General features: G+C 31.7%; 2 protein-coding genes across 2 annotated transcripts in view; both read left to right on the forward strand.

Moving 5' to 3' along the window:
* Positions 1–3,644, forward strand: part of LOC134262162 (tyrosine-protein phosphatase non-receptor type 13-like) — a 35,552-nt gene extending 31,908 nt beyond the window's left edge. Inside the window, 4 exon segments of the mRNA XM_062744554.1 lie at positions 855–927; positions 929–962; positions 1,448–1,510; positions 1,828–3,644. Coding sequence (XP_062600538.1) covers positions 855–927; positions 929–962; positions 1,448–1,510; positions 1,828–1,881 — 224 coding nt within the window. The 3' untranslated portion in view covers positions 1,882–3,644.
* A 1,872-nt stretch (positions 3,645–5,516) lies between these two features.
* Positions 5,517–9,784, forward strand: LOC134262153 (uncharacterized). Its single transcript, XM_062744543.1, has 14 exons — positions 5,517–5,611; positions 5,711–5,800; positions 5,908–5,976; positions 6,073–6,156; positions 6,290–6,370; positions 6,498–6,611; positions 6,766–6,858; positions 6,991–7,107; positions 7,287–7,376; positions 7,589–7,657; positions 7,798–7,872; positions 7,991–8,113; positions 9,131–9,184; positions 9,576–9,784. The coding sequence occupies exons 1-14, from the start codon at positions 5,528–5,530 to the stop codon at positions 9,633–9,635; spliced, it is 1,203 nt and encodes a 400-aa protein (XP_062600527.1). The 5' UTR covers positions 5,517–5,527; the 3' UTR covers positions 9,636–9,784.
* Positions 9,785–12,294: the final 2,510 nt, after the last annotated feature.

Genomic DNA, 12,294 nt, shown 5'->3' on the forward strand with positions numbered 1-12,294 from the left:
TATTTCAACAAAGAAAAAAGTATACCTTTATGATAAATATGATGTTTTCTTTTATTTTGGTACTCTTGTGTCATAAATATTGACCTTTCTGCACTAAAAAAGGGTAAGTAAGTACTTACAAATATCTGAATATAAAACTATTTTGCAGAAAACGAGTATTTTGTTTTGATTAAAACTAATTTAAATAGATTTAACTGTATAATGATGCCTATTATAGGAATGACTTTATACAATAAAATCTACATGTACTATATAGACAATAAGCAAATATCCTCAATTTTTTTGCTGAAACTGGATTAATGGTAATTTTAAAATTGACATACTGATTTAAGCCGCTTTCTTTGCTGAATTTTATCTCACGCCTATTATATCAGCATATTACAGGGCCCAGAAATTGCTATGAATTATCAACCAAAGGAAGAGAGAACTAAATCAAATAAAACTGTTATTAATGATGAATAAATTTTCTTTTTTGTAAATTGTGTACGTTATTGATTATCAGCAATGTTATGCCTATCTCACAGTTGCAAGAGTCAACAGGTAAAGGACGGGTATGTGTGTACAAAGTCAGGATGTCAAAATAACAAAAAAAAATTCTTCATTGTGTTTGATTTTCCAAAACAAAATCCACAAAATCTCCATTTACAATGATGATTCCACAGTTTTCAATTTCTTTTTCACACGAATTATTTTAATAAAATTGAAACAAAAATATTTTTTAAAACTTTTTTATAGGTATTATTTACAGTATTATAAGTATGTCAGAAGATTTAACTATATAATGACCTTTATAAAGGTGAAACTATTATAAAGAATTTCCTTTGCTGTAACTGGTTTGTTTGTTATGTTGACAGTACCTATCCACGCCCATCATACCAAATCTGTCCACTGCAGTGCGGGGATAGGAAGAACTGGTGTTCTCATCACCTATGGCCCTGGCTCAGATTGAAAAGAAAGGGCGGGTAAAAAGTGAAAGCAAAATAATGGTGTGTTTATGAAACACTATGTGTCAGGCGGCAGCAAAGCTATTTTTTAGCATATATGTCTCAGTCAGGGTCACGAGGTCTTTGACCTTGGAGTCATCTGAAAGAACTTAGTTAGTGGAATATGCATACAAATGTGAAAAAGATGAAAAAGCTATTTTCAGCATATATCTATCATGGTCAAAAGTTGTGACCTTGAAGTCATCTGAAAGAACTTTTAAAATGGTGAAATAAGAGAGACAGATCTCTCATGGTGTAAAAGTTATGGCAAAGGTTAAACAGACAAACAGACAGGACAAAAACAATATACGCCCGGGATTATCAATCTGGGTGCTTAAAAATGGAAAGAATTTTATGTAGTTTATTATTTTTTTTCAAATTACATACCGGAAATATGTTTTCATATGTTTAAGGTTTTGTTAAGGAATATATGGAATTTATTATGCTACTATTCTCTTTTTCAGTGTGATATATTTGAAATAGTAACAGAGCTACGCAAGCAGAGATATGGCATGATTCAAGTCAAGGTTAGAGATTTCTAGCATTTTTTTTTTTAGAACTCTGAAGTTTTCTTTATGTTTATAAAAATGAAGAAAGTTGTCTTTAATTTACTAGTTTATGAGTAATTTACAAGTAATTTTAAGGCCTTCAAGGATTTTGAGCCCTAGCTAATTATATTTATACGCTGTAGTTTTGCCTGCTCTTGTAAAACATTCCATCTACAAATTTCCTTCTATTGTCTTTGGAAAAAAAAAATTTTTCCCCATGAATGTCTGATAATTTTCAGAATTGGTACATAGATGCTATTTTAGATTGACCATTGACATTATACACTTTCTTTCAGGACCAGTATACTTTAGTCTATCTTGCCTGTCTGGATGCTCTAAAAAGTTTGTGACCTTGAAGATTCCACAAGATCAAAAAAAAAAAATAATGAAGTGCAACATTCTTTATTTATACAATTACACAGTATTTGTTGTTATTTTTTCATTAACTCAGTCCCTTTACCCCTGTATTTCTCTTTATTTGATCCTTTGTAACAGATGGGTCATTATTCATATAATGTTTTATATACACGTATAAGTTGTAACACATGTAATTTTTCAGTTAATATATACCTGTATTTGCATGGATTGTATTTGTTAAGCAATTGTATATGTGCAATCAGTGTCTTCCTATATTTACATTTATATTCAAATATCCAGAATTTGTATGGGATTTTTTTTTCCGTATCTTGTACTTTTTCTTTTTATTTATATATGCATATATTTTCTGTTTTTTTGTGTGTAAAGAAAAAAAAATTATCAAACTCTTAAAGAACAAACAAAAATATAGAAATTTTCTGTAGCAAGCATTAGTTTATAAAGTATACCATACATGTATATCTTGCAATTAATTTTTGATATTATTTGTATATGTATTTTCCACATATTGTATATCATTGTACTGCTCTCACTTATCACGCAATTTCTGTTATGTCATGAATTCATTTTCATTTGTGTCAATCTCATCACTAACCCTTTATGTAAAACATTCTGTGCCATAATTTTCATACATGCCTTTTTTTGTCTGCACCTGTTAAATTTCTTTGTTATGACGCATTGTTTTGTTCATGTTTTCGTCATCATTATTCAAAGCAGCTAACACTATTTTCTATCATTTTCAAGCATCTTCTTTAAAAATTGTAATTCATTTCTGTATATTTTATAACATCTTTTTTTCCCCAACCAAAAATTGCCATAAAATCATTATGTATTTATAAGCATTTTTATATATTTATTCATAACACAGGGATTTTTACACATGTTTGTGTATTGAGTGTTATAAGTTTAAGATTATATTCCCATGTAATCTAATGTTAGTTCCATACAAAAAAAATCCATATTGTATTACATATTATTTCAGTCTTGAAAATTTAAAAAATACATATATGCCAATGTAATAAATTATAATATCCTAATTTTTAATTAATAGCCATATTTTTTTTCAATCAAATTTTATTCCATATTTAGTCTCATTCTACCGTCCATATGTATGTTCTGGTCTGAACTGTTTAATTTGCTTTAAACTTGTTAAAAAAATTTTCCCCCTACTATACATGTACCTTTGAACCAAATGTAAATATTATAATGTTAATCAACAGTTTTTTTTATGGGGGATAAAGTTTAGTCCAGAGATTTTACAGCTTCTACATGTATGTTTCTAGACTTTGATTATCTTTTCATATTTTGAAAGGTTAGCCTGTATTTAGAAATGCTGATTTTGATCAAAGGCAAAGCAAAAATCTGGTATATAAAAGCCATCAGATAATTTTGAAAGTAAAACAATTACACGGTACCTTGCAATATCCTTTGGGAAGGGATGATTTTATTTATAACTTAACACTGTGATCAACACCTAGTCACCATGCTCCTTATATGTGGCCATTTTTAATGTTTCGTAACTTTTATTGTTGGGTGGTTTAGTTTCAGTTTTACAAATCTTGTCAAAAAAATTGATTTCTCTTTGTTGTTTCCCAACTGCATATTTTTTCTATCTCTATTTGAAAATGAACAAATTTTCTTTATATATGTAGAATAATTCTTTAACAAAATATGATGCATTCCTCTATTTATGTACAACATTACAGCAATATTGTTAGATAAACAATTTCACCACTCATTCTGTTGTGCTTATAATTGTTTTGATTTTTATTAACTCACTTGGGCCAAAAAGTAAGCTTTTCTTATCAAAGTGTGTTCAGGTCTATTTGTCTGATATCAGTAAACTTTAAAAAATTTCAACCCTCTCCTCCATAACCTAACCAATTTCAAAAAAAAACTTCTCTCATGAGATGATGAAAAAAAAAATCAAGAAGTAACAATAATATGGATAACTTTTTAAAAAAAGCTTATGCGATAGTAATGCCGTCTCTCCGTCTGTCTGTAAACAATTTTTCAAAATGCTACTCCTCCTACAATTTTGGTCTGATGTTAATATAACTTGGCACACAAGTGACTACACTAAGATACATAATTCTGTGCATCGGTTTTTGATTTCGATGAATGGTGTTGCCATGGTTACTAAAAATAGAAATTTCTGTGAAATTCTTTCAAAATGCTAACACTTTTGTCCGATTTCAATATAACTTGGCACAAAAGTAGATACATAAGATACATAATTCTCTCTCATGAGATGGTCACTAAAAAAAAAAAATCAAAATGCTAGCTCCTACAGATGTGATCCGATTTCAGTATAACTTGGCACACAAGTAGACTACACTAAGATACGTAATTCTGTCATTGGTTTTTGATTTCAAAAGGGTGTTGCCATGGTTACTAAAAATGTGTGAAATTCTTTAAAATGCTACTCCTAAAAGAGCCAAATTTTTTATGACTATATAAGGTACATAATTCTGTGCATTGGTTTTTATTAGTAAATTTTCATTTTTTTTATATGCTGTTTTAAAGTCTCAAGTCCCAACTGCTACTTTTCTCTTCCTTTGTTTTAAGTATAAACCAGTAGAGCTACAGTCTCGACAGAGACTTCTGGTTTTAAAATAAAATATGGATATGTCATTTTAAAATCTTAAAAGAGTCAAACTTTTTATGAGTTTAGTATTTTGCTTGAGTAAATTTTCCTTAGATGTAGCATAAATTTTATTGTTGTTGCCCTCTACCCACTTTTGAAATCCTTGCTAGGGGTCTGTTTCTTTAGCATGCAGGATGTAGGTGGTCATTTGTTTGAATTGGAAAGAATGTATATGAAAAAAATTATTTGCCTGCCTAAAAACAAGCCTTTAAAATTATATCAGGTGTTCTAAATTGAATAAAAATTACCCTTCTTGGTTGTAGGTCACATAGTCAGATTTCTAAGGCCAAATTGGTTGTTTGAAGATAATGAACGAAGTTTGTCAACGGCTAGTACATAATCCATTTTATCCTCATTATTTTCAAAACTATGTTCGTTATAAACTATTCATATTTGATGAGTTGCATTATTTCCTCTTTTCTTTCCTCTCTGTTTGCACAGTATTTACTTTTTATATTTTTTTATTCCACCGATACAAAATTATTATTTTCCATCGGGTTTGGATAAAGCACGATGACGTTGCGGATTGTGACGTCACAATTGCTTCCAATGCAAGAGCGCAGACTTGTGATTTATGAACAACAAAGCTGAATGTAAAGATTCATCATTATTTTGAAATTCAGATGAAGACAATGGTAAGTAATCTTCAGCCAACATCTTTATAACAATATTTCCAAAAACTTTAGACTGAGAATATTTATTTCAATATTAAAACGATTTGAGATTGATAATTTATATAGTACATATATATGTAAAAAGAAACTAAAAATTAAAATTGCTCTAATAAGAAAAAAGAAAATTGATAATATTTTTTATCATCATTTGTTTCCATTATATATGAGAGATATTATCTTTTTTTTTTTTACATTTATAAACATCTCTTATAATGAATATAAAAGAAAAGTGTTTTGTACATCAATTTTAAAAAAATCTAATCGGGTTTGGAAACCGAATGGGTTTTAGTTAGCGTTTCTATGATGGGAACTTTTAACTATGACGTCATAATTGCTTTGATGAAAGACAACAAAGTAGACAACTTAGCAAGAGCAAACACGATGGTAATTTAAACATTTAGTTTGCAAAATAATATAATCTAAAAAGTCTTGAATAATTATACTGCATATATATAATATGTCACAATATTTTTTTTCTGTTAGGATGTAAAAGAAGAAAAAGAATACAGAAATGGTAATGAATTTCTGATGAGCTTGAATAACAGGCTGAACCAGATGCAGATGAAGATGAAAGTAAGTCAAAAAATTTTCGAAGCCCCCCCCCTTTTTTTTGAGCGAAAATGATTTTTAGTTGAATGTACAAAAAGATAATCGTACTTATCATGACCTTTTGAATTTAGGCGGCTGTTCCAAACGATATGACGGAATTCAAGATGGAATTGGAACTCAAAGAGGAGCGTAGAAGAGTGGTAGTTATACTTTTCTGTTGGAATAATTTCGGATGAATATAATTTTTTGATTTCACAAACTTCATCGTATTAACTTGACTTATATTTTTTTTTAAGGAAAAAAGGAAAGATATTGCAAAAATATCCCAAAACAACTTTAGCAGAGGCAATTTCTCCGACATACCAGAAAATATCTTTAAGGTACTTTTTTTTTTTTTACTTTTTCTTATTTGTTTTATAACAAAACTGTATGATGCATTTTCATAGGTTTACTTTCATAACAAATAAAAATTTCAATTTGATTATGTTGATTAATAAGTGAAATAATTTTCAGATTTATCTACCGGACGATGCGACCATAGCAAGAGAGCTGTGGAGGATCAAAGAATATGCTGAGGACTTGGACACAATTAAGGTAAGAAAGAGTAACAAAAGGCGAAATGCAACTTTTAGGATTTTTACAGGGTGATAATTTCAATTCATTTTGGAAACTTTTTTCAATGCGGAAATGAACTGAAATTATTGTTCATATTTTTTTCAAGGAAGAAGCAGAGGAAGATTTGTACAAAATAAAACCCGAAGAGGACATTACACCAGAATTTTCTAGCGGATCAGAATTTCTCGATTGGGTGGAGGGAAGACTTTCTTATCTGGAAGTAAGTAAAATAATCTAATGCAAAATTCAGCAGAAAGGATATTTCTATAGTGAAAAAATAATTATTGTACTTACGATATCAATACATTGTGTATGATCATGTTATTATTTCAATTTCGGATTTGAAGTCTACATTTTTTCTTCTTTCTTTTTAGCCATTTTTACCAGAATATGAGGTTCATCATTATTTCTTCCGCCAATGGAGTCGGGACGATTTCAGCTACACGCCTTGGCTGGAAACACTCTTTGTGAGTCATTTCAATCATGCTCTAATTCAAAAAATTAGATATAACTTTTCAATTTCATGTTCATTCAGTTGAATTCTCAATATAAAACTACTGTCGAATTGACTTTATTTACGTTTCCTAAATTTTCTCCAGGAGGGAGAACCTATGGAACAGCTAGCAGCAGAAAATGACGACGAAGACATCAAACCAGAATTTTCAAGCGGAGAAGAATACCTTGGATGGTTAGGACGCCAATTACCATGTCTCGAAGTAAGAGCCGTCCCTTCTTTTAAAGTTCGGTTTTATAATTTAAAGTTAAATATTTAATCAAGAAGTGTCTTATAATTTAAGAACAGAATAAGTTAAATATTTAATGAAGAAGTGAATTTCATATTTCTTTTCCTTCTTTATCAAAGTTGTATAATAGATTGTGTAAATCTATATTTCAGCCATTTGTTGGGGATGATACCATTCACGCGTGTTACAGATATGAATGGCAAAAGAGAAATGATTACAAACCAGGATTTGACACAGTGGTTGTAAGTTACTAGATTTATAATTGTCCATTCAGATAAAATTACCATTTTCAGGTTATAATAAAACTTTTTTTTTGTTGACATCAATTTAAAAGGGTTTAATTCCAGTTGTATAAAAATACATTTTGGATGTATAAGGACTGATTTTTGAAATGCTTATAAAATAAAAATATAATCACTCCGAGTTTCTAGACTTATTTTGATATTTTTAATAGGAGAAACAATATGAAGAGATCAAGGAATCCAGAGCCAATTCTCCTTTAAAAGACACCATGGAGTTAGAAGTGAGTAGATGTTCTAAACATTTGCTATTAAAAGTGTTTAAAAATCAAATTTGAGATTAGAAACTACAAAGATGTTTTAACCGGGGTAAATCAAGGGCATAAAACAGAAAACAATTGACATATCTCATTCTTTTTTTCAGGATGAAGAACTGAACCCCTATATCAAACTAATGTTACTACCATCAATACGTTTCATGGAGGTCTTAATGCCACAGGTACGGATTATTTTAACCTTCCTCATTTAATTCAAATTTCTGTACACAAGCAAATGCGAATGAGAGTATTTTAATAACCTAAGGATAAATCTTATGTGATAAACGCTTTTACTTTTAGAACCCCTTGTCACTGGTAGAAATCTGCTCCAAGAGTATTCCCACTGAGCTGGCTAGAGATGGATGTACAAGTGGACCAGAATATGAGACACGTCTAATAGATACTGAACAAAAGACTGATCAGGTATGTTTCCCAAGTACTTTTATATTCTAGTACTTATATACATTAAAAATGTTGCAATCAACTGGTACTTTGTACTTTTTAGCTCACCTGAGCCGAAGGCTCAAGTGAGCTTTTCTGATCACATTTTGTCCGTCGTCCGTCTGTCTGTCTGTCTGTCTGTCCGTCCGTCCGTCTGTAAACTTTTCACATTTTCGACTTCTTCTCAAGAACCAATGGGCCAATTTTAACCAAACTTGGTACAAAGCATCCTTGGTTGAAGGGGAGTTTAAATTGTTAAAATGAAGGGCCAAGTCCCTTTACAAGGGGAGATAATCATGAAAAGACAAAAATAGGGTGGGGTCACTAAAAAATCTTCTTCTCAAGAACCACTGGGCCAGGAAAGCTGAAACTTATATGGAAGCATCCTTGGGTAGTGTAAATATTAAATTGATAAAATCATGACCCCCGGGGGTAGGGCGGGGCCACAATAGGGAATCCAAGTTTTACATAGAAATATATAAAACAAATCTTTAAAAATCTTCTTCTCAAGAACCACTGGGCCTGGAAAGCGGAAACTTATGTGGAAGCATCCTGGGGTAGCGTAGATTCTAAGTTATTCAAATCATGACCCCCGGGGGGTAGGGCAGGGCCACAATAGGGAATCCAAGTTTTACATAGAAATATATAGAACAAATCTTTAAAGAACCACTGGGCCAGGAAAGCTGAAAGTTATATGGAAGCATCCTTGGGTAGTGTAGATATTAAATTCTTAAAATCATAAAAGGGAAGGGGGTAGTGGGGCATAATAGGTATAACAAGAGGGGGAATCTGATAAGAACTGCATCACCCAAGTTACTCAGGTGAGCGATGTGGCCCATGGGCCTCTTGTTTTAAGTAACATATTACTTTATTGTTATATGGTGATTTCTTATTCCTTACTCAAATTTGCATCTTAAATTAAACATTTTCTAGTAACAACAATTAACAATTTATTAAAAAATGATTATTTTTAATATGATTTATGTATTGTTCTCACAGATTTGCAAGAAAGGAAGTAAATGGAATTTGTCTTTCAAGTTACTATGCAGAAATGTAAGTAAATTTGATGTACAAATGTATCAAACATAATATTTATGATACAGTGCAACATGAATAAAACCCATTCACATGTTTTCAAAAAAGTTTAATTAGAAATACATGTACCTATACTCAGTCTTATAGTATAGTAGACATTTATCTTATACAGTTAAACACCATTATACCAAACACACTTATTACAAATTTAGCTAACAACACAGAGATTTTTTTTAAAACGTATTATTTAAATACTTCTCAGATATACATGTGCCTAGTTGTATTTAGAAGAAAATTGTGTTGTCTCTATCACTTTGCAAGCGTATTTTACTGTATGAATACCTCAGTAAATTCTTAGCATGACTTATAGACCTTACATTTATTTAATTGTTTTTTTTATTATTTGTAGAAGAAAGAAAATGGACAAAAGAAGAGATCTGCAGGATTTTTCTCCCGTTTTTTCCACTGATCTCCAAGGCCTTCCTTTATAGACTATACCAAAGATCTTTCATTTTCTAAAAAGTGTTTCAATAAACTATGTTCACAAATTATGCCATGATGGACCACATTTTGCATTTATTGAAGTTTCCTGTCAGATCATGGATTAATTTTTATGAAGTTACATAACTATTTTTCAATTATAAATAAATTCTTTTGATTTATTTTATTTCTTTGCCTTTGCTTTGTTTTTTCATGAAAAGAGTTAAGGTGACAACAATTAAAATATTTTTTAAACAAAATAATTTGAAAATGACCGATGACAAGATAGGTAAATTTACGAGTTTCATTTTTAGGTTACCTATGTCACTCAGGTGACCTATTGCTATGAGTTTTTTTTCTTCCGTCGGCGGGCCTCGTTCGTCGTGCGTTAACATTGTGGCCCCCGAGTCTGGGGCTCTGGTGTTAGAGCGGGGCTCTAATGATTACACAGTGAAAATGCTTTAATTCTTTAAAAATCATCTCTTCTGCTTCTTGGTATTAAATCAAAGGCGTTCGGAAGCAAATTGAAAGTGGGTGGCTAAATGAAAGGGGGGGGGGGGGGGTAACCAACAAAAAAGGTAAACCACAATTTTCAATGATTATATAATGTTTTATCTTTCATGATTGGAAATCATATTCCGTACCATACATGGCTAGTTCAATATGTAGCGGTAATGAGTTGTTTTCGGCTGGTTCTATATGTAGCGGTAATAAGTTGTTTTCGGCTGATTCAATATGTAGCGGTAATGAGTTGTTTTCGGCTGGTTCAATATGTAGCGGTAAATGAATTGATTTCGGTAAACAAAAAATGTAGCGGTAATGAGTTGAAATTGATGGCGATGTAGCGGTAATATTGACCTCCCTTACTGTCACCCGCGTGAAATTCAAAATTTACAACATGACAATTTCATGGCCCAAGGGCCAGGGGTTCTGGTAGGGCTGGGCTCTAATAATTATATACCCTGGTAGGGAAAATACATTAATTCTTTGAAAAAATCTCCTCTGCTTCTTAGTATTAAACCAATTACATTGTTATAATGAGGAAGGCTGTCTCTTCCAAATTTGTGAATTTCATAGCCCAAGGGTCAGGGGTTCTGGTGTTAGGGCAGGGCTCTAATGATTATATAGTGAAAATACATGAATTCTCCGAAAATCTATTCCTTCATTTTGCTCCTGGGTATCATGCCAATGATCTAAGTACAAATTTATGCCGAAGAACGGTGCCTCTTCCAAAATGATTAATTTCAAGGCCCTTGGGTCAGGAGCACTGGAGGAGGGGGTTAACATATTCTGAAAATGAATTATTATGCTTTGAAATCAGCAATTTTGTATTAATCAACCATTTCTGACAAACGAAGATGTCTTTTTGAAAATTTTGAAATATGTGGCCCCAGGGTCAGTGGTTCCTGTGGGATGGGGTGCACAACTGTTTATAAAGTGGAAATGCAGATTGTCTGTCCATGGGATGGAACTCATTTTTTGTATTTTTTCCAAAAATTTTATTCAGAACAAAGGAAGTTGTAATATAGTCATATTTTTTTCTAAGGAAAGATTATGGGAAAGATAGTAATGATGAAAAGTGTTGTGATGAATGTCAATGTTTGGTTTTTTTTGTCTGTTTCCTTGTGGAGAGGGAATGTTTTAATTATTATGACCAAGAATGTACCAAATCCCGTATTTGTGGTTTAACAAAATTGTGCAATATACATGTTGGCCTCGATCATCAAATCTTTTACATGTCAGATATGAATAATATTCAGTTTTTATTGTTTGTAATCATGTACCGTATTCCAGTATGTTTTTTTTTCAGTGATATTATTTATAGATTCTATAGCATTCACAATTTTGAAAGAGGAACCATTGATCATTATAACAATACATTTAGCAGTTGCTTAGTTTGGTTACTTAATACCCAAAGGCAGGGTAGGGGAGCAAAAAATGCATGTCAACTAATCAGTGTATAAGTGCCCCTTTCACACATGAACCCCTGACCCTTAGGCCTAAATCCACACATTGCACAATTTTTAAAAAGGTATCCTTGTTTTTCAAAAATATTTGATTAATACCAAGGAGCAGATTTCAAACAATTCATTCATTTTCACTATATAAGTAACACCCCCCCCCCCCCCCCCCCCCCCCCCCCCCCGTCTATGGTACCCCTGACCCAGGGGCCTTGAAATTCACAATTCTGGAAGATTAGGACCCTTGCTCATCATAACTATATAGGTATGTTCACCTGCGTAATACCTAGGAGCAGAAAGGAAAATTTTCAAAGAATTCATGTATTTTCACTATAATATCAATAGAGCCCCGCCCAAACACCAGAAACCCGACCCTGGGGCCATAAAATTCACAATTTTGGAAGAGGAATCTTGTTCATCATTACTATATACTTAGTTGGTTTATTTAATACCTAGGAGCAGAGAAAAAAAATTCAAAGAATCCATGTATTTTCACTATATAATCAATAGAGCCCCGGCCTAACACCAGAACCCCTGACCCTGGGGCCATAAAATTCACAATTTTTGTAGAGGCACTCTTGCTCATCATAACTATGCACTTACTTAGTTTATCTAATTAATACCTAGGAGCAGAGAAGAAGATTTTCAAAGAATTCATGTATTTTCTCTATATAATCTATAGAGCCC

Source organism: Saccostrea cucullata, unplaced genomic scaffold (genome assembly GCF_032062105.1).
Source record: "Saccostrea cucullata isolate Sc308-1 unplaced genomic scaffold, CSIRO_AGI_Scuc_v1 ctg1661, whole genome shotgun sequence".
NCBI classification, from domain to species: domain Eukaryota; kingdom Metazoa; phylum Mollusca; class Bivalvia; order Ostreida; family Ostreidae; genus Saccostrea; species Saccostrea cuccullata.